We start from the raw sequence: 23,254 nt of genomic DNA on the forward strand, positions 1-23,254 counted from the left end.
AGTCGCGTACATATAGGAAATGTGGGTGAATAAGCAAAAGTTACAAAACCTGATTAGCTTCTCCTGCTGTGGCACTATTGATCGTCAAAGCAGCAATAAGCAGTGTTATAAACACAGGACCACTGGCTTTACCACTCCCAGGGTTAAGGTCAAGAGCCTGTTGGTTGAGTGCCTTCAGCATGCCCCAGGTCTCAGGTGTCTGTAGCATCTGGGGCATTTCTTGTTGTGGTTCTCAGTTGACCCATCTTCCCGGTAGGCAGTTTGGAATCGGACATGACGAGCAGGAACCCACACAGGATGTGGTTTGTTCTGTGGGAAAATATAAGCAAACCTCTCCCAATGGTTAGTAAAGGATCGGGCCCTTTCCATACTTGGTCTAATGGATCCTTCCACGTAACCCATATTGGCAACTTACTAGGAGGTGTATCTGATTGCCAGTGAACACACATGGGAGGTTTTGGAAAAAACTACCCTCATCATATCTTTCCCATCTTGAGGGGTGTTTAAATAAAGGTTTAATGAATTAACCTATGCCTTCACCCACAGAGAACGACCTCCAGCATATCTAACAGCTGTCTCAAGTTCTTTTAACTCTCTTCCCAGCCCAAGAATCTCCCATTTCTTCATTGCCTTCTCTATATTGTCCCCAACTGCTTTCTTTGTTTTCCTTACTTCTGGGGAGACTAGAGAAGAGAAGAGGTGGTGCAATCATCTTCTCTAAATTCATTAGGGCTGTTTTTAGATCTGCCATAACACTTTATAAACAGCTGATGGTGCATTTCTCCTAATGGTGTCACAGTCTTTGTTTGTAAAAACTAGTTCTGATTGATCGCCTTTGTCAGCATGTCCTTTGCCAGTCCCTGTCATTCCCCCTGAGAGAGATTTCACCCTGATTCAGTAGGAAAGGGGGTGCCACATCCTCTTAGCTACTTCCTGCTGCAAAAGGGCATTGTAGGTCTCAGGGTGAAAAATCTCCCACTACTCTAAAGGGCCACAGGTTTGCACATTAAAGATGTGAGCAACAGTAATCCAAGGGGCGATACCAACAACTGTTGTCCAAAAGGAAAAAGCTCGAGATTGGGTAAGTTTGACCTCCACACTTTCTAACAAAGACATTAAACACTTGGTGATTTTTCAAATTGCTTGCCCAATCTTTTAAATTGCTTGCTGAATTACCCATGCTAATGCGAGGAAGCACTTGCCCAATAAGATCATCAGCTTCCCTGCTCCCTGACAGCGGCAAGCATGGAAAGTGTAAAGAAGAAAGAAAAAGAATTTTCCCTTGCTTTTTGCCTAAGCAAGGGGTGTTTACCTGAAGACCTATGCCAGGTCTCTTCTCCTCTACCTTCATCAAGTTTAAGTCTACATCAGAAAGGCCCCCAAAACTATGTCAGCCCCCCAAAACTTCCCTGACGGGAGTGAGCACAAAAAGGGCTGCTCACCCGGTACCCTGACAGGAGTGAGCACAAAGGGTACTCACCCAAAAACTTGATGGGAGTGAGCACAGAGGGTACTCACTGATACTTCATCAGGCCCATCCCCGATCAGGTGCCATATGTCGCTGTCTGTTGGCCGGCAATTTGACAGCAACACCCTGATGGGGGTAAGCACGATGGAGCTACACCACTTTGGGAGAGGCTCAAAGAGTCAATCCAGCTCCATTTTATTGGGGTCTGCAGTGCATTTATATAAACAGGAAGACAAGATAGGGTGGGTTTACAGACGTGGGACATGTGGATTGGTCAGGAGAACCTCAGCTTCGGGTGGACCAATCCAAGCTAAACAGACATGGCAGCCGTCTTCCCAGGTGGTGAGCTTTCTCAAGCCGGTACAGCCAAACATGGGAGCTTTCTCCACCCTGTATTAAAGGCCATTGGGAGGCTTGCACTTATCTGGAGCTTAGGCGATCTGTCCTGGCCAGAGGCAATCCATTCCTCCCCAACATTGTACAACAAGAAAGGCTGCTGTCATGGACCTCTCCAAAATGCTAAAGAGCAATGATGTCAGCCTAGAGACTAAGGTTCACCTGATCTAGGCCATGATTTTCACAATTACTTGCTATGCATCAGAGAGCTGGGCAATGACTAAGGGTGACAGAAGAAGAATTGATGCCTTTGAGTTGTGGTGCTGGAGAAGAATATTGGGCCTCCAGGAGAACAAATAGATCTGTCTTGGAGAGGATGAAACCAAGTTTCTCCTTGGAGGCAAGGAATTTGAAGCTTCACCTCACATACTTTGGGCAAATGGCCAGGAAGGACCCAGTCCTTGGAGAAGGATATCATGCTTGGAAGGGTGGAGGGATAGCACAGGAGAGGAAGACCCCAGAGAAGATGGATTGACATAGTAATTGGAGTAGTCGGATTAGGTGTATCACAGTGAGTCTGGCTCAGAAAAGGACAGAGCTATTGTACATAAAGTCACTATGAGTTGCAGGCGACTCGACAGCACATAACAGCAACAGTGAGGAAAAATTTCATTTTCTTGAGGTTGCGATGCAATCCATATTGAAGACTGCAGTGTTTGACTTTCTGCAACAAGTACTTCAAGTCCTCCTCACTTTCAGCAAGCTGAAATGTTGTCATCTGCATAATAAAGGCTATCGATGAGTCTTCCTCCAATCCTGATGTCACTTTCACTTCTTTATAGAGTCCAGCTTCTTGAATTATTTGCTCAGCATACAGATTGGGTAGGTATGCAGAGAGGATGCAACCCTGACACACTCCTTTCATTGTTATAGTAGTAGTATGAATATTGGCATTGAGAAGACAAAGCAAGGAAATGAACAGAAGATTTCAAAGAGCAGCTCAAGATAAAGGAAAGGGTTATAATGAAGAATGCAAAGAGCTAGAGTTGGAAAATAAAAAGGGACGAATTTGCTCAGCATTTCTTAATCTGAAGGAACTGAAGAACAAATTCCAGCCTTGAGTTACAATACTTAAAGATACTATGGGGTAGAATGATCCAGGAAGCACCCAAAGAAGATGGAAGAAGTACACAGAGCCACTGTCCCAAAAAAAAACTGACTGACAGAAAAGTTTCGTGAAATTTTATGTTCAAGAGGCAATGGTGATGAAAGAGGAAGTTCAAGCTACTCTGAAGGAACTGGTCAAAAAATTAAGGCCCTAGGAATTGATGGAATACCAATTGACATATTTCAACAAACATGTTTTCCCTGGATGTGCTCACCAAGTGAGTCAAGGAATCTGGAAGACCAACTCCTGGCCAACTGACTGGAAGAGATCCATATTTATTCCCATTCCAAAAAAAGGTGACCCAACAGAGTGTGGAAATTATCGAACAGTATCACACACACGGTTGCTGCAGAGGATCAAGGACGTCAGCCTCCAATATGGATTGAGGCTCAATGTCAAGATGACAAAGATTCTCACCACTGGACCAATTGGCAGCATCAGGATGAATGGTGAAGAAATTGAGATTGTATACAGCTTTAGTTTGCTTGGCTCCACAGTCAACACTCTTGACACCAGTAGCCAGGAAATTAAAAGGCGCATTGCCATGGGAAAGTCTGCTGTTAGGGACCTCTCCAAAGTACTGAAGAGCAATGGTGTCTCTCTGGAGACTAAGGTGCGTCTGACACAGACCATGGTCTTTGTAATCACTTGTTATGCATCAGAGAATTGGACAATGACCAAGGAGGATAGGAGAACTGATGCCTTTAAGCTGTGGTGCTGGAGAAGAGTATTGAGAGTACCATGGACTGCTAGGAGAACAAATAGATTTATCCTGGAAAGGGTTAAACCGGGTGGCTCCTTGGAGGCAAGGATTCTGAGGCTCCATCTAACATACTTTGGACATGTTGTAAGGAGAGACCGGTCCTTGGAGAAGGACATCATGTTTGGTAGGGTGGAGGGACAGCGCAGGAGGCAAAGGCCCTCTATGAGGTGGATTGATTCAGTGACTGGGGTAATTGGGATGTGAGTGTCAGAGACAGTGCGATTGGCACAGGACAGAGCAGAGTTTAGGGCTGTTGTACATATAAGGTCGCTATGAGTCGCAAGTGACTCGACGGCACATAATAACAACAACATCACACACAAGCAAAATCCTGCTGAACATTATCAAAAACCAAGTGGAACATCGACAGAAAACTACCAGATATACAAGCTGGGCTTAGAAGAGGCCGTGGCACTAGAGACATTATTGCCTGTGTCAGATGGACCTTGGCTGAAAGCAGAGAGTATCTGTGTTTCATTGACTATGCAAAGGCATTTGACTCTGTGGGTTACAACAAACTGTGACTAACTCTGCAAAGAATGAGCATCCCAGAACATTTGATTGTGCACATGCGAAACCTATACTTGGACCAGGTGGCAGTCGTTAGAACAGAGCAAGGAAACACTGCATCATTTAAAGTCAGAGATGTGTCCTGTCAGGGATGTGTCCTGTGTCCATACCTCTTCAATCTGTATGCAGAACAGGCCATTTGAGAAGCTGGACTTTATGAGGAGGAATGTGGAATTAGGAAGACTCATCAACAATCTTTATTACGCAGATGACACAACCTTAATTGCTGAAACTGAGGAGGGCTTGAAGCATTTGCTGCAAAGGACTGCAGATTTCAATATGGATTGAAGCTCAACATCAAGAAAACAAAGATTCTCAACACTGTGCCAATTGGGAATACCACGATAGATGGAGAAGAGATTGAGATTGTTAACAATTGTTAATCTTGATCTGCTGTACAATCAACACTCTTGGCACCAGTAGTCAGGAAATTAATAGACTAATTGCATCAGGAAAATCTGCTATCAAGGACCTCTCCAGAGAGCTGAAGAGCAATGGTGTCAGTTTAGAGACTAAGGTGCACCTGATCCAGGCCATGGTCTTTGCAATTAATTGCTGTGCATCAGAGAGCTGGAAAATGACCAAGGATGACAGAAAGAATTGATGCCTTTGAGGTATGGTGCTGGATAAGAGTACTGAACTGCTAAGAAAACAAACAGGCCCATCTTAGAGAGGGTGAAACCAAGTTTCTCCTTGGAGGCAAGGATTTTGAAGCTCCTTCTGACATACTTTAGGCAAGTGGCCAGGAGGGACCAGTCCTTGGAAAAGAATATTATGGTTGGAAGCATGGAGGGACAGCGCAGTAAAGGAAGACCCCAGATGAGATGGATTGACACAATGACTGGGCTAATGAGGGTAGGTGTATTAGAGACAGTGAGATTGGCTCAGGACAGAGCAGGTTTCAGAGCTATTGCGCACAGTGTCGCTATGTGTCATATTCGACTAGTTCGCACTAGTTTCCTTGCTCTACTCGCACAATAGTCTCTTGGTGTGTTTTTTTGCATGAGCACAGTTAAATGTTCGGCAAATCCCATTCTTCTCAATGTTAGCCATAATTTGTTATGATAAAAGAGTGCCCTTATGGAGTTTGTGCTGAGATACTAAGGGGCAGAGCCTTCTCTCAGTGCAGGAAGTTACTTTCGTTAGTGCGCATGAGCGGCTCTTCCGCGCTATGGGGAAGATTCCAATCGATTAGTTCTGCTCTCAGCCACTTTTCCTGCCACCCGGCGGCCATCTTACCCTGATCCTGAGAGAGTGAGAAAAGGCGGAAGGAACGGGAGCCGGTGGTCTCAAGGGCCACCCCGGGGGGGCCTCAAGGGCTAGACAGAGGCAGTCCCGGAGGTGGTCCTTGATCTCGGGCCCTGGTCTTGGATCCGCGAAAGAAAGACGGGGTGGGGGTGGTGTGAGACTGGGGCGAAATGGGTGGAGAATGCCAAGAAACTGCTTGGCATGGAAGGGGCGTCTCTATAGTGATTTGTGAGTGGTGGGGTGAGATCTGAATCGCTGCTGTGGGCTTTGGAGCCCTTGGAGCTTGTCCGGGGTTTTGATCATGGTAACGACTAGTGCACTGGTGGTGGGTAGGGTTTCGAGACATGCCTTTTACTGGGATTTGGTGTCCTATAGCAACGGCTGACGGCCTTGAGGAAGGGGGCGGGATTAAATCTTTGGTCTTGGGAACAGGGAAACATCGCTGGCTTTTATCCTACAGGCTCCTCGCGGCAGTCACACTAGAGCAGTTGTCTAGAGGCTGAGGAATGGCAGCGGTGTGGCAGCAAGTCTTAGCAGTGGATGCAAGGTGAGACCTAGGGTTCGAACTCCTGAGAATCTCTTGAAAATCGAAGTTGTATATTGCATGCTCAGTGATGAGTGAGGCTAGGCAGAGCGCTTGTCTGTCTCTTGTGGCTGTGTGGGCATGCCAGAGCTTAGCATGTGTACAAGTAAGGTGTGAGGGCATGCCTTCAGTGAGATGACCAGAGTAGATGACTCATACATAATAAGTATGCTGGGAAAATGCTGTCAGACGTGAGCATGCGCAAGGAGGTAGTGTTTATCGAGATTTTGGAAGTTACGGAGTTTGGTCTGGTGACATCTTGTCCTTCATTGCCCCTCTGCCCCTCAAGACTTCTCCAGTCCAGCTGCATCATTACGCAGACTGACCTGTCACCATCTCAGTTGACTTTTTTTCCCGGCCCCTTGCACCCTTCACCATGCCTGTCTGACTTACACTGATCCATATTACTATCTGCACTGACACAGTCATCCTACACGACTTCAGCAAAGCTGCAGACTGACTGCATTTTCCCTAGAGTCACCTCATCACCGTACTAGATAATAGATTTCCATTATTACTGCAGAATAACTTCCATCATAGCATCACTACTCTGGCTTGAAACTGATCACTTGCCATCCGGACCCCAGTCACTGCCACATACCTCATTTACCTTACCTATCCCTGAGCTGATTGAATCCCCTCTGTCCTATGCCTGCTGCCCGCTCGACCTCCCACCTTGGCAGGTACAACGCGTACCGCACGCCAACCTTTCCACAGTTCCGAACACAGTACATCCGGCGGCGCAGCCAGCTGCTTCGGGAGAATGCTAAGGCTGGGCACCCCCCAGCACTGCGTCGACAGTACCTGAGACTGCGTGGGCAGTTGTTGGGCCAGCGTTACGGACCGCTCTCTGAGCCAGGGAGTGCTCGTGCCTATAGCAACAGTATTGTTCGCAGCAGCCGCACTACTCTTGACCGCATGGAGGTGAGCTCCTTGCCACATCTTCCATACATTCATTTGAGACATTTTTTTGACCATAGATGTATGATTTAATTTTGAATTCCCAATTCTATTTTAAAATCTTACATCTATTATTTTTATTATTATAACCTTACTGTGCTTTGGGTGAAGGTTTTGTTTTATAACATCAAGACCCTCAACAAAATGCATCAACCATGGGCAATGGGCAAATATAGCAGAGATAATCAGGATGAATCAAGGTTCAGATCCATTATTCATTGGGTCACCATGAATCATAGTTGACTCATGGCACCTAACAATAACAATTATGTAATTTAATTAGTTACAATGTCTGATAAACTATATTGCCTTCCCTTTATCAACTTAATGTCTGCTATTATTTTTTTAAATGTGGAACTCTTCATGAATTAATATTTCATCCTTGTGCAGTGCAATGCTAATCTTCTCTGTATCTTTCCAATTTTAGTATATGTGATGCCAAAACAAGTACTCGCTTGAGATTTTGTCAAACACTGTTCTAGGCTCTCAGGATCAGCAGAGGACAAAGAAAAAGAATATATAAGATAAGCCAGCAAGAGAAACAATTTGGTAGACTGGCAATGAATAAGATAAGTAGATCAGTAAACAGTAAACATAGCAAACCAGATAAATAAGTCAATAACATCCAAGTACTAAGAGGATAAGATAAAGTGAACTGAGGGGCTTAAAAAAATTGATTTAGATAGGAGCAGAAGGAAGCTGTTTTTTAATGATTAGGGAAGTGACAGTTCAAGCTAAAACTTTAATGAAGTGGAGAATTAAGTCAAGTTGGGTTTTTTTATTTTTCAAAGATTGTTAATTCTTTGTTCAAAGGGTGTTTACTGAGCATCTGCAAAGTAGGTCAGGAAACCTAGTGAAGAGACATTGCAGTAGTCTAATGAGTCTGATGATGATAGCTGTGGACATGGCGAGAAGAGATCTGGTTCTCACAAGGCCTTGAAGATTATTTTCATGATATATCTATCCTGACTCTGTTCGTAGGACTTTGAAGATGATCCTCGCACCCTGGGGGCCCGTGGGCACCGCCGGTCTGTCAGCCGTGGCTCCTACCAACTGCAAGCACAGATGAATCGTGCAGTCTATGAGGATAGGTATGCACCAGAGGTGGCTGAGGACTAGGGTAGGGGAGGTGTGAGGAGAAGGGCCTTTGGGTAATAGCAGGCCAAACAATCTTATCTCCTATTATCCTACACTCCTTTTGGGGCTCAGGCCCCCTGGCAGTGTGGTACCCACATCAGCAGCAGAGGCAAGTCGCGCTATGGCCGGGGACACATCACTGAGTGAGAACTACGCCTTTGCCGGCATGTACCATGTCTTTGATCAGCATGTGGATGAGGCAGGTGAGCCAATGGGTAGTGGGTCACATCACCAGGTTTTTTGCCCAAACTTTCAGCCACTCAGTGCGTCTTTTTCTGTAATGTAAAGCCTCTGGTACATCTCAGAAAAAGGAATTATATTCCATAAATCCTTTTGCAAACTGAAAAGCCCTTTGCAAAATTTTGGTTCTTCTGTACACTACATTGTTGTTAGTTGCTGTTGGATACGGCTCAGCAACCTTGTACAGGGAAGAACAAAAGCTGCCATTCATTTCTCCAGCCTCAGAATTGTTGTTATGTTTGAACTACTGTTGTAGTAGCCACTGTATCAGTCCGTTTCTTAAGGGGTTTTGTGTACTTTACCAAATATGATGTCCTTTTTTTTTAATTAATTTTATTATTTTTGTGTGCGTGTACCGTCAAATCAGATCTGACTGGTACGGGAGAAGATTGTCCCTCCTTCCCCGGCAGAGCATCTGGTGGATTCGAACCGTGCACCTCTGGGACTGTAGATGCAGCTTCTTGCCACTAGGCCACCTGAGCTCCCCTGATGTCCTTTTTTAGGTACTGATAAAAGTACCTTGATACTTGGTAACATGTCTAAGTTATGTGAGATGAAGTCTCAGCGTCCTTGTTTCCAGGAAGCATTCTGGCTGTACTACTTCCAAGACAGATTTTTTTCCCTTTTTCTCCTAGTGGCCATTAATATAGTCAACATTCTTCACCAACACTATAACTCAATTCTCATTCTCTTTTTCTTACTGTCCAGCTTTTGCCTGCATGTGAGGTGATTGAAAATACCAGGATTTAGGTCAGGCATACTTGAATCCTCAAAGAGGCACCTTTGCTCTTTAACACTTGGAAGAGGTCTTCTGCAGAACCAACACTTTTTGCATGGTGGAGGAGTTTGCCCATCTTCCTCCTGCAGAGTGGCTGTTGGATTCAAACCATATACTTTGGGTTGGCAGTGTAACTCCTTACCAGAGCTCCCTCTAAAGGCTTTGATTTTCATCAGTAAATATTTCAAGTCCTCTTTGCTTTTGGCAAGCAAAGTTCTTCATCTACATATTAAAAGCTATTAATGAGTCTTACTCTAACCCTGGTGCTACATTTTCCCTCCATATAGTCCGATTCTTGAATTATTTGCTCAGTGTACATATTGAATAAATATGATGAAAGGATGCATACTTTTCCCAATTTTAAACCACAAAATATCCCCTTGTTCTGTTCAACCAACTACTTCTTAGTCTATGTACAGACTTCACATGAGCTCAATGAAGTTTTGGAATTCTTATTGTTACCCATAATTTTTTTTTTGTGATTCATGTAGTTGAATGGTTGTTTGTTTTTTGTTTTGTTGTGGTTTTTTTTTTTTGTGTGTGTGTGTGTGTAGCCAATAAAATAGGTAAACAGCAAACAAAAAAACAAAAAACAAACCAACCCACAAGTAAACATCTATCTCATATTCTGTTTTCAGCCAAGACTCATTTAACATTAGCAATGAAATCCTTTGTCCATTATCTTCTTGGGGATCTGGCTTGAATTTCTAGATGTTGATTGATAAATATTATTGATGGACTGTTGCAACCGTTCAAAAATTATATTCAGTGAAATTTTGCCTTCATGTCATATTTATGATGTGATATTTATGATTGTTGTTGTTGTTGTTGTTATGTGCCATTGAGTCGCTTGCGACTCATAGCAACCCTTTGTACAACAGCCCTAAACCCTGCTCTATCCTGTGCCAATCGCACTGCCTTTGACACACCCATCCCGATTACCCCAATCACTGAATCAATCCACCTCACAGAGGGTCTTCCCCTCTTGTGCCGTCCCTCCACCCTCCCAAGCATGATGTCCCTCTCCAAGGACCTGTCCCTCCTTACAACATGTCCAAAGTGTGTCAGATGAAGCCCCAGAATCCTTGCCTCCAAGGAGCAGCCTGGTTTAACCCTCTCCGGGATGAATCTGTTTGTTTTCTTAGCACTCCATGGTACATTCAATACTCTTCTCTATCACCACAGCTCAAAGGCACTATTAGTTCTCCTTCTATCCTCCCTAGTGTCCAACTCTCTGATGCATATTGTTTGATAATTCTCACGTTCTGTTGGAACAGCTTTCTTATAAATGGTCGTGAATATAGAGCTCTTCCACTTGGTTGATCAGGTACTTGGCATAGTTGAGTTTCCAGAGTTGCATTCATTTGTTGAAATATCTCAATGAATATTCAGTCCATTCTGGAGCCTTTAGTACAGTTTTGAGTTCTTCCTTCAGTACTTTTGGTTCTTAATTATATGTTAACTCCTGAAATTGTTGACCAATTCTTTCTAGTACATTTTTTTTTAATACTTTCTGCATCATTCAGTATTTTGCCTGTAGAAGTCCTTCACTATTGCAACTGTAGGCTTAATTTTTTTTCTTCAGTTTTTTTCAGCTTGAGAATTCCCAACCATGTTCTTCCCTTTTGATTTTTTAAACTCCAAGTCTATTTTATTATGCCTTAACTATTTTTTATGCCTTAACTTTTTGAACCACTTTTTGCAGTTTTCCCCTCAGTTCCTTTACTTTATTGTTTCATCCATTTGCTTTAGTTACTCTATATTTATTTACTCTGCAAAAGCAAGATTCAGAGTATCTTCTGTATCTGTTTTGGTCTTTTCTTACCTTTTCCATGATCTTTGCTTTCTTCATGTTTTTTGTCATCTACTGATTTGCCATTGGTGTTCAATGATCAAATATTTTGAGATAGTTTCTAAATTCAGGTGGGAAATAAGGTTTCATTTAATATTTTGAAGACTTGTTTTAATTTTCTTCAGCTTTAACTTTATTTTACATGCTACTCCCTGTAAAGGGCCTTTCAAAAGCTTGAAAGAGTGCTTTGCAAAGGGTTTCTCAGTTTTCTGAGTTGCTTGGACATGTTCAAAGCTTTTTCTGATAATAAATCCTCTTGCAAAGGGCAGAATAGGTTACAGTGTCTAGAATTTTGCAGACTGCAACAACCTTTGTACTTGTACAATGCTTGCTAATATATAGGATCCCTAGTGATACCTTGGTTAAACGCTTGGTTGCTAACTTAAAAGTTGGCAGTTTGAACCCTCTGGCTAATCTAAAGGAGAAAGGTAACAGTCTACTTCTGTAACAATTTCAGCCTTGGAAACCCTATGGAACAGTAGTTCTACTCTGTCCTATAGGATCACTATGAGTCAGAATTAACTTGATGACAAGGAGTTTAATTTGTATATTAGTGCTAAGATATAGGAGTTTTTTTACATTGTAGAAAACTTTTGCAGTTCCTGCTATAATATAAAGAGCTATTTGCAAAAGACTTTGTGGGGTTACAACTTTATTTATCAGCCCAGGATAGCCCTTTGCTGAGGCCATTTTGCCTTGTGTACTGGGCCTCTCAGCCTTGGTACACGCACCTTTTATAAACGAAAGCATTTAGTAAATGTGCTAAATCCTACATTGATGCCTTGGCATTATAGTCCCAAGGGTCCTCTTCGCTAATGATGACCGACACCGTCTAGCCTGCTGCTCACTCGATGGCAGTATATCACTGTGCCAGTTGGTGCCGGCCCCACCCACCGTGCTCCATGTGCTTCGGGGCCATACCCGTGGTGTCTCCGACTTTGCTTGGTCCCTCTCCAATGACATCCTCGTGTCCACCTCTCTCGATGGCACCATGCGTATCTGGGCCTCTGAAGATGGCCGCTGCATCCGTGAGATCCCTGATCCTGATGGCGCTGAATTGCTCTGCTGCACTTTCCAGCCTGTCAACAACAACCTCACTGTGGTCAGACTCCAGGGGAATCTGTCACGAAGGGTGGGAATTCTGGGTTAGGGGTGTGGGATCTTTGGCTGTTCATAGGAATTATAGTACTGGGTACTATCTAGGGCATGATTGTGGCTCTAAGACCTTTTTAGTTTTATTGGTAACAGTCTTACTTAGATATAGAAAGAAATAAGTCAGAACATATGGGACATTGTTACTGACCTGGGATGGACTCTCTGGGGTAAACTCCAGGTTGGAGAGAAAAGTCAGTAGGTAGCTTATGAGTATGGGAACACCACCTACCCCTTAATTTTCAGCAGACCTAGTTTTTTAACTGTAGGGAATATTAGTAGGAGAGGAAGACTGAATCAGAGACCTTGTCTATTCTTAGAAACAACCTCATTATGGTCAATTTCCAGGATAAATCGGTCAGAGAGCAAGGAATAGAAATTAAAAATCTGACATGGCCCTGAGGAAATAAAGTGCCAGGGTAAACTGACTAAGAGTGAGTTTACAGTCTGAGATCCTTTAAATTTTCACAGCAGCTTCTAGTCAAGCCAAATTTGCAGCCTCCACTTCTATTCAAAGTTCTAGGAAGCCAAGAAACACTATTCATTTAATAAGTCTGGAACAACCCTTTGGTGTTCGGACCACAGGAGAAATTCTGGACAGATTGCAAGAGAGGCTGGCTGGGGAAGAAAATTATAGGCACTTCAGTAGGGACCAGTGGTCAATAACATTTGGGCCATTGACCATTTTAGCCCCATCAGTACTGGCCCTACTGTGGTCAGATTCAAGGAGAAACTGGCTAAGAGTTGGATGATGGTGTGTGGGTCCCACCCACAGGTGGGGAATGCCAAACACAACGTTCATGTCATGAACATCTCTACGGGCAAGAAAGTGAAGGGTGGCTCCAGCAAGCTGACAGGCCGTGTCCTTGCTCTGTCCTTTGATGCACCTGGCCGGCTGCTTTGGGCAGGTGATGACCATGGCAGTGTTTTCTCCTTCCTCTTTGACATGGCCACAGGTAGGTAGGCAACAAGCCTACTTCTGGTTGTTCATCCCCCTGCTGTCTCATCTGGTTGTTTATTGCCCTGCCTTCTCATAGTCCTCACCCTTACTTTTGCTTCTCTCCATTGCAGGAAAGCTGACCAAAGCGAAGCGTCTGATTGTGCATGAGGGAAGCCCTGTGACCAGCATCTCAGCTCGTTCTTGGGTCAGCCGCGAGGCTCGGGACCCCTCACTGCTCATCAATGCTTGTCTTAACAAGCTATTGCTCTATAGGTGGGTCTTCTCTGTCAGAGCTCCCTAGAAGTGGAAGGTCTGCCTCCTCTGTGTGACTGAGACAGAAGTCCTCATCACACTAGAGCTGTGCAAAGACTAAGAGCATATCTCCTCTATCATATTATTCTCAGGGTTGAGGTCTAGTCTTATCATCATCATGTGTTGATAGTATCAATAATAGTACTTTATGGTTGTTAGTTACTATTGGATTAATTCCAACTCATAGAAACCCTAGATGTGCATGGTAGAATTGCTCCAGTGGGTCTTCAAGATAGTGACCTTTTGGAAAGAGATTCCAGGTTTGCTTACTGCTTACCTTCTGGGTGTGTTTTAACTGCCAGCCTTTTGGTTAATTGTAATACCCTTTGCACCACCCAGAGTTACAATAATCATAATATCAGTAATAGCACTAATGCTAGTAATAACAATAGCACTTTTATAGTTTAGCAGTTATACAGCAATTTCTGTGGGCAGACCCTGCTTAAAGCAATTATACATATCTCATTTAATTCTCATAACAACCTTAGGAAGTCAGTACTGTTATCTGTTATCTTTATTTCACGTATGAGCAAATTGAGGATTAAATTACACTCACCTTTAGAACATGACTTTGTGTTCTCAGTCTGACCAGTATACTTGGAGAACCTGTTGTCTTTCCTTTGTTTTGGGGTTCTAATTGATTTTTTAATGTGGTTTAATATTCCACCTTCTATCTGTTATGTTATTTCAGTGCAGTTTTTAGCCTATACCACACATTGGAATGATGTGAAGAACTTATAAAAATAGTTCTCAGGCCTTACTGTAGGCTAGTGATATTAGAAGCTCTGGAGATATTGCATTGTACATTGATACAGCTAAAAGTTCCCTAAGTGATTCTCATGCCCAATCAGACCTAAAAATTACTGCTCAGCAGGATGCTTTTTATTTTAATATTTTTCCTTTTAAAAAAAATGCTTTATTTTTTTAAAGATACATAAAATCGAGCACCAGCTATTATCAGGTTGATTTCAACTCGTGGCAACCCCACATGTGTCAGAACTGTGCTTTATAGGGTTTTCAGTGACTGATACAGCTCAATGTAGATCACCAAGCTTCTTCTAAGATATCTCTTGGTGGACTTGAACCTCTGAATTTAATGTTTTATTTAGTATATCCTCTTAATTTTTCTCCCTTAGTTCCCCACTGTCTCCTTTCTTTCCTTTGTTCTCCTGTCATGCTAGCCCACCCTCTGCCACAGTAAGGCATGTTAACAACTTTATGTATATAACTTTATATATTTTGTTCTTTACCATATGGTCTTAGGCATACATATATCCCACATCTTTTTGCTTTACAGAAATGGATACTGTGTGTCCTTTTCCACATTTTTCTTTTCTTGTAAGATGACACTTTGTGGAAATCTCCATGAGTCATCTGCAGTAGCTTTACTTTATTCTTTTTAATGGTTATGTAGTATTCCACAAGTTCCTGAGTTGTGCAAATTGTTAAGTGCTCAACTGCTAGCTGAAAGGTTGGTTGTTTAAACCCATTCAGAAGTGCCCTGGAAGATAGGCTTGGTGATATGCTTCCAAATTGTTCATAGTCTTGAAAATTATATAAAGGAGTCCTATCCTGAATGCATAGGGTCACTTTGAATCACAGTTGACTTGGCAGCAACTACTACTTCAACTCTGTACCACAATTTGTTCAGTCGCTTCTTTCTCTGTGCCTGTCTTGATACCAGGATCTTTTAGAGATCCTTAGAAAGAAAAATTAGTTAATTAAACTACAGAGGCTTTCTGTTTCAGTCAGCAGATACTCTGAATTGTTACTAATTCACGCATCACATAATTTGCATGTTTGTACAGTTGTCTCCATGCTGTATTTTGTGAACCTTAAAAATAACTCACATGCAGAATGGGCCTACAGACTAGCCTACCATAGTTCCTCCTTCTGGGCCCAAGTTGAGTCTGCAACTTGATCTACTCTTTCATTAGAGTGGTAGACAACGAAGGGACTCTGCAGCTGAAGAGAAGCTTCCCCATTGAGCAGAGCTCACACCCTGTGCGCAGCATCTTCTGTCCCCTCATGTCCTTCCGCCAGGGGGCCTGTGTGGGTGAGTCCCACAAGGTTAGGGTGGCTGGGTAGCTGGGGAGGGCCAGGGACCAGGGTTGGTACTGTTTAGACCTCAGATGTAATGATATCCTGATGTTTGGATATTCTGAGTCTCAGTCCCAGAAGTTTCTTGTGGAGACTCATATCTCTAAATGACTTAGAAAAGTTATAGTTTCAGCACAACACCTTACCTCACAGCTCAGAAACCTCAACCTGAAACATAAATTCCCCAGATTGCTCAGATCCCTCATACTCTGCACACAGAACCAAGATGACTAGATGACCTCCCTCCCATCTAGAGATGGAGATCCCCAAACTATTGTGGGACCTCACAGGATAAATCACATGACACCTCAGAGACTATACACCTCAGAGACTGATACCTTCTGATTTCCTCTCCCTTTCACCTGGGCAGTGACAGGCAGTGAGGACTTGTGTGTGCACTTCTTTGATGTGGAGCGGGCAGCCAAGGCTGCCGTCAACAAGCTGCAGGGCCACAGTGCACCTGTGCTTGATGTCAGCTTCAACTGCGACGAGAGCCTGCTAGCCTCCAGTGATGCCAGCGGCATGGTCATCGTCTGGAGACGGGAGCAGAAATAGGGCCTTTTCAGCCCATTTACTGTCCAAGTTCCTTTTCCTTTCTTATCTCAACCTTGTGATTGTAAATAAAGTTTCTGTGATTGTGCTAATGTCTGGCTTCCAGGTCTACTGGTGGGAGTGGGTAGTTCTAGGACTCAAGATGGAATAGAGTTCATTTACTCATTCTTTCATTTATTAAACAAGCATTTATTGAATGTCTACTGTGTCATAGGCACTACTTTTAAGTGTTTTACACAGGCATACATTCAGCAGACATAATTGCATACTCATGGTATATCAAAAACTCTTACAGACACTGGAGATATAACTGTGACCTAAACTGAAAGAAATCTCTGCCTTCATGGTATTTACATTACAGTGGATGCAGATAGACAATTATATATATAATAGGTCAACTTAAGTATTGTGAGGAAAAATAAAACTGGGATAGGAGATAGATTTGTGGGTGTAGGCAGTTATGCACTTTTTGGTGATGTGGTCAAGGAAAGTCTTCCTGCCAGGGTGAAGCTTAAAGATTTTAGTGAAATGAGGGAGAAAGAGAGAGAGAGAGAGAGAGAGTGTGTGTGTGTGTGTGTGTGTGTAAAATATTTTAGAAAAGTCAGGGCAAAGGCCAGAGTGGCTATCATATATACCAAACTGGACTAGAGTGTGGTGGTAGATTAGGCCAGGCCAGATCAAGTCATGTAGGGTTTCATGGACTAACAGCATGAGGACTTGGGCTCTGTCTCTTAGTAACAGGGGATTCACTGGAGGATTTTGAGCAGAGACATGGGTTATATGGACTTAGTTTATATATGCTGTGATGAAAACAGACTAGAAGATGAGGATGGAAGCAAAGGCATCATCAGGACACCACTTCAGTCATGAAGGAGAGAAATGGACTTGAACCAGGGACATGGCAGTGGAGGGTTTGAAATGGGAAATGTTGGATCATAGAGTCTGCTGCTTTCTAATGGAAACTTCTTCCCAAGCTTCTCTTTCTGTGCATCAGATAGCCTCCCACAAGCAGTGAGAAGAGGTATTAAGTAATTGGGGTGCCAAGCTGATTAAGAAAAAGAAGATTCAGACTGAGGCAGAAGAAGCCTCTCCTGTGTGGTGGAAATGATGGGGAAATTTCATCCTTAGAGAAAACTTGAAGCCACCGTCATCTCTTCCATTGCCTAACCCAGGGCTCAAATTCAAGCACAGAAGTAGTGCAGAGATCAAAAATTGATGTTGTTTTGAGAGGAAAGCATCACTAATGGCAGCCTTGAGTGCGGAGAGTTTAGGGCTATAGAGACATAAATACCCAAATCTGTAATCAATAAGTGTTCTGTGGTCCTAAAGAATGCCAGTAAAGCACTTTCTTCACTCACTCTCTTCCCTCCAATTCCATATGCTCTATACCATTTAGATACATCAATAGGATTGTAGCTGATACCTTAAAACAGTCACAGAGGCGCCAACCAAGTCAAACATTGTTGAGCTGCTGAACTAAAACCATTGGTATGTTAATGGAGGAAAAGAATCTTTTGGCTTGATGATTGTTACTTGGTAGTTTAGTTATTTGCAACCAAAACATAAAACATATATATAAAACATAACACATATATATAACATATATAACATAGGGTCAAGAAGATGTACTGTGTGTCTGGAGTTCTCCAAGACCACTCCCAAGTTCAGTGATTTTTCTGTAAGAACTAACAAGACACAACGTAGTCATACTCCTACTGTGATTAATTGCAGTAAAAAGAAAAATCAGCAAAGGGAAAAGGCACATGAGTAAAGTCTAGGGAGAAACAAGGATCCTTTCCTGGCAGTTAACACAAGATGCACTTAATTCCCTCAGCAATGAGTTGTGAAAATGTGATGTGAAGTGTACCAATCAAGGACACTCGTTAAGGATCTTTGGTGGCATAGTCCATAATGTGTAACACTGCAGATACATGTCAGGCAGTTGGAATCTTCTTGTGACTTTGTGGAGAAAAGATGGGCAGTCTCCTCTTTGTTAGGACTTATGACCTTGGAAACCTGATAGAGGGTCAGAATCAACTTAAAGACAATGAAGGTTTTTTGTTGTTTTGTTTGATTTTAATATTTGTTTTATTTTGTGGCCAACTGACTGGAAGAGGTCTATATTTGTTCCCATCCCAGAGAAGGGCGACCCAACTGAGTGTGGAAACTACAGAACAATCTCATTGATTTCACATGCAAGCAAGATTCTACTGAAGATCATCCAAAAACGATTAGAACAGCACATCAGCAGAGAACTGCCGGAAGTCCAGGCTGGGTTTAGAAGGGGTCGTGGTACTAGGGATATTGTAGCTGATGTTAGATGGATCTTAGCTGAAAGCAGAGAATACCAGAGGAATGTCTATCTGTGTTTCATTGATTATGCAAAGGCATTTGGCTGCGTGGATCATAACAAACTGTGGCTGACTCTGAGAAGAATGGGAATCCCAGAACATTTAATCGTGCTAATGCGAAACCAAGAGGCAGTCATCAGAACAGAGCAGGGCAACACTGCATGGTTCACAACTGGGAAGGGTGTACGCCAGGTATGTGTCCTATCTCCATACTTTTTGAACCTGTATGCAGAGCAGATTATCTGAGAGCCTGGGCTCTATGAGGAGAAGCATGGCATTAGGATTGGTGGACGATCTATCCACAATCTGTGTTATGCAGATGACACAACTTTGCTCGCTGAAACTGAGGAGGACCTCATGCACTTACTGCAGAGGGTCAAGGACTGCAGCCTTCAGTATGGACTGAGGCTCAATGTCAAGAAGACAAAAATTCTCACCACTGGACCAATCGGTAGCATCAGGATGGATGGCGAAGAGATTGAGAGTGTTCACAGCTTCAGTTTGCTCGGCTCCATGGTCAACACTCTTGGCACCAGTAGCCAGGAAATAAAAAAAACGTATTGCGATGGGAAAGTCTGCTGTTAGGGACCTCTCTAAAGTACTCAAGAGCAACGGTGTCTCTCTGGAGACTAAGGTGCGCCTGATACAGGCCATGGTTTTTGCAATCACTTGTTATGCATCAGAGAGTTGGACAATGACTAGGGAGGATAGAAGGGGAATTGACGCCTTTGAGCTGTGGTGCTGGAGAAGAGTATGGAATGTACTGTGGACTGCCAAGAAAACAGATTCACCCTAGAGAGGGTTAAACCAGGCTGCTGCTTGGAGGCAAGGATTCTGGGGCTTCGCCTGACATACTTTGGATATGTTGTAAGGAGAGACAGGTCTTTAGAGAGGGACATCATGCTGGGTAGAGTAGAGGGACAGCGCAGGAGGGGAAGACCCCCTATGAGGTGGATTGATTCAGTGACTGGGGTAATCGGGATGGGTGTGTCAGAGGCAATGAGATTGGCACGGGATAGAGCACGGTTTAGGGCTGTTGTACATAGGGTTGCTATGAGTCGCAAATGACTCGACGGCACATGACAACAACAACAACAAAGCTTATTAGTGTCTCGGGTTTTTGTTGGGGCTTGGTTACATAGGCATTCCTCTGCCTGGCTACATACCTGATTTCTAACAGTTAATGATGGAAACCTTCCTGAAACCTAATTTCCCTCCTGCCAGATGGAGGCCAACTTTGCAAGCATGTCTTTCCAAGGACACGCTTTGTTAACACTTCTGCATAGTTTGCTGCACCAGTTAGGTGCTTGTTTTTAGCCATGGTCAATGGATGGACATGGTAATTTTAGAAAATTTCATTCTTCTGTGACACGTCATATTCTTCATTATTGAGTTTAGATTCAAGATGATTGATCATGAATGCTTGACATGATTTGAAGGGTTTCCTCATGAAACTTTGACCTGCTTTAAATTCATCTTCATGAGGCTTTTTCTTGACTCATTACCTGGGGGGACTAATGAACTATGAATCATATTATTGGTAAAATTTGGGCCTCTATTAACTTCCCCAGCTTGGAAGAAGGAGTGGCATCCACTTCCATAATAGCTTGCCTCCGGAAACCCTATGAATCTGGAGAGAGGATGAAAGGCACCCAAGCATCGAGGACTCTCCTTTATAGGGTTGCTGTGAGTCGCCTGCGACTTGACAGCACTTAACAACAACAATGACAACAACAACAACAACGTTAACTTCCCCATCAATGCCACTGTAGTCTTGCTTCAAATCTAGTATTCATAATTAATGCCCTTTCTCTGACTTTGAATATACACACACACACACACAAACACACACACACACACATACATACATACACACATACATACATATATACATCATTCTATGCCATACTCAGTCTATGGGGAATTGTGCTGCTAACCCAAAGGCCTTGTCTTTGGTGGTTCACATTCACCAACCACTCCAAGGTGAAAGTTAGTAATCTCCTCCTGTGCAATTTAAACCTTCAGAAATCCTCCAGAGTCAGCTTTGAGTTGGTTCGGACACAATGGCAATAACTTTTCATTTTGACATCACTATTAAGAGCCTCTGTGATCTGAGTTCTGAAACTCAAGTTGGGCATTTATTAATTATTATCCTGCCAGCATACCACAGGTCTCAAATCAGAGCTTTCGCATATCAGTATTTTTTTAAAAAACTTACTGTGATTTGGATGAAAGTTTACAGAGCAAATTGGTTTTCTGTTTGACAGTTAATACACATTTTGTTGTCTAACATTGATTATAATCTCTGCAATGTTTAATTATAATCTCACCCTATGTTTTCTATTTATCCTTCTTTCCTATCACTTCCTACCTTCTGAGTTTTATCCCTGGGTATGTGCTGCCTTTTGATCTTGTGTGAGTGGCTAAGAGTGTGTGTACCTTTTTTGTATTATTACCTTAAAGACCTCAGTTAACACTAAAGACCTTAATGTTGAGGGTGACTTAGAAGGTGAAAGGGTGACTAAGGAACACTAACAAACTATGTTTTATGAATGACACAACCTTGCTTGCAGAAAGTGAAGAAGACTTGAAACATTTGTTGCAGAAGATTACATTTTCAACATGAAGAAAACAAAATTCCTCACCACTGGACCAATAGGCAACATCATGATAGATGGAGAAAAGATTAAAATTATCAATGATTTAATCTTACTTGAATCCACAATCAACATCCATAGTAGCATCAGTCAAGGAATCAAAAGACATGTTGCATTGGGGAAATATGCTGTCAAGGACCTCTCCAACGTGTTAAGGAACAACAATGTTAGTTTAAAGGCCAAGATGTGCCTCATCAAGCCATAATCTTTTCAGTTACTTCCTATTTACTTGAAAGTCTGACAGTGAATAAGGATGACAGAAGAATCAATGCCTTTAAATTAATATGCATTCTATTATATTCTATATAATAGACTATAAAAGACTGCAGTCTTCAATTTGGATTGAAGCTCAATGTCAAGAAGACAAAGATTCTCACCACTGGACCAATTGGCAGCATCAGGATGGATGGTGAAGAGATTGAGATTGTTCACAGCTTTAGTTTGCTTGGCTCCACAGTCAACACTCTTGGCACCAGCAGCCAGGAAATTAAAAGACGTATTGTAATGGAAAAGACTGTTGTTAGGGACCTCTCCAAAGTACTGAAGAGCAAATGGTGTCTCTCTGGAGACTAAGGTGCATCTGATATAGGCCATGGTCTTTGCAATCACTTGTTATGCATTAGAGGGTTGGACAATGACTAGGGAGGATAGAAGGAGAATTGATGCCTTTGAGCTGTGGTACTGGAGAAGAGTATTGAATGTACCATGGACTGCTAAGAAAACAAACAGGTTCATCTGGAGATGGTTAAATGGGGCTGTTCCTTGGAGGCAAGGATTCTGAGGCTTCATCTGACATACTTTGGATATGTAAGTAGGGACCTGTCCTTGGAGAGGGACATCATGCTTGGGAGGGTGGCACAGGAGAGGCAGACCCTCTATGAGGTGGATTGATTCAGTGACGGGCAATTGGAATGGGTGTATCAGAGTCAGTGTGATTGGCACAGGACAGAGCAGAGTTTAGGGCTGTTGTACATAGGGTCGCTATGAGTTGCAAGCGATTTGACAGCACATAACAACAACAACATTATATAAGAGTGCTATATCCTATCTTTTGGTCTGCCAAAAGAACAAACAAGTCTGTCTTGGAACAAGTGCAATCAGGGCACTTAGAGCAAGGATTACAAAACTTCATCTCACGTACTTTGGGCATATTGTTAAGAGAGACCAGTTCTGAACAGCCCCCTGGAGGGTCAGCTATGTGTCAGTTCTACTTGACAACATACAACAACATTCTCCAAATATGTAATAAAATAACACTTAAAAAAAGAGCAGTTTTGGAAAAGGATATCATGCTCTGCAAGGTGGAGGGTCAGATAAAGAGGAAGACCATTAACAAGATAGACTGATACAGTGACTTAACAATGGGCTAGAGCATATCAGAGATGGTGAGGATAGTGCAAAGGGCAAGGTTTATAGGTTGTTCAGAGTTCATTGACCTGTTGTTTGTGAGTTTTTGTCATAGTCAAACTGATGGCACCCAACAATAATGACAACAAAATACCCTTGGTTTGGGGTGCCACTAATATTTATCATTCCAGTAAATCTAGTCTCTTTATAAAAAAAGTTTTGTTCTATGTATTTCTCCTACTTTATCTGAGAAGCAGAGCTTTCAGATCTCCAAATTCTAACTAAGGTAACCTCAGGCTGCATTGGCCAGCACACACACCCTGACGCATTGCTGGAAAAAGAGTTTTGGGCCCTAGGGCCAAGAAAATGTGCATCAGCACCTGGATTCAAATGGAAGACAAGCGGTATTAACCCATGAGAAGGCAATCCTGGAGTGGAAGTTGTACATTACAGTTGTACTTAACAACTTTAAATTTAAGTCATATTGGCTACATCTTAAGAGACTCACAGCAGCACGATATGTTCAGAATCAGAATCACAGAAATCCTGATGGCTTGGGACTTAGGCCATCACATCAGGGGCCAGTCAATGGGAGACGGGTATTGAATGCTGTAGGCAAAAGTAGGAAGGGATAGTGGTGGAGTAAGGAAGCGTGGGTGGGCAGCAACATTGAATCTATTGGTCATTGCTATAACTGGGCAATTGTCTTTCATCTGCTGTTTTCTGTGGAATGCTTGTCT

At 42.8% G+C, this 23,254-nt stretch overlaps 1 protein-coding gene across 1 annotated transcript; it reads left to right on the plus strand.

Annotated features, from left to right (window-relative positions):
- Positions 1–6,002: 6,002 nt before the first annotated feature.
- On the plus strand, positions 6,003–16,249 carry WDR13 (WD repeat domain 13). Its single transcript, XM_006903097.1, has 9 exons — positions 6,003–6,100; positions 6,820–7,060; positions 8,078–8,187; positions 8,306–8,436; positions 11,898–12,205; positions 13,031–13,211; positions 13,327–13,468; positions 15,445–15,563; positions 15,978–16,249. Exons 1-9 carry the CDS (start codon positions 6,060–6,062, stop codon positions 16,160–16,162), a joined length of 1,458 nt encoding a protein of 485 aa, XP_006903159.1. The 5' UTR covers positions 6,003–6,059; the 3' UTR covers positions 16,163–16,249.
- Positions 16,250–23,254: the final 7,005 nt, after the last annotated feature.

This window comes from Elephantulus edwardii, unplaced genomic scaffold (assembly GCF_000299155.1).
Source record: "Elephantulus edwardii isolate Elephantulus edwardi_28Jun2011 unplaced genomic scaffold, EleEdw1.0 scaffold00508, whole genome shotgun sequence".
Lineage (NCBI taxonomy): Eukaryota > Metazoa > Chordata > Mammalia > Macroscelidea > Macroscelididae > Elephantulus > Elephantulus edwardii.

What these genes read in the sequence shown, in the direction of transcription:
- WDR13 (XM_006903097.1), top strand. Translation starts at nt 6,060, where the DNA reads ATGGCAGCGGTGTGGCAGCAAGTCTTAGCAGTGGATGCAAG. An exon ending in TCAGCATGTGGATGAGGCAG is followed by an intron (nt 8,437 to 11,897) that starts GTGAGCCAATGG and finishes TTGGCATTATAG; the next exon opens with TCCCAAGGGTCCTCTTCGCT. An exon ending in AACAAGCTATTGCTCTATAG is followed by an intron (nt 13,469 to 15,444) that starts GTGGGTCTTCTC and finishes CTCTTTCATTAG; the next exon opens with AGTGGTAGACAACGAAGGGA.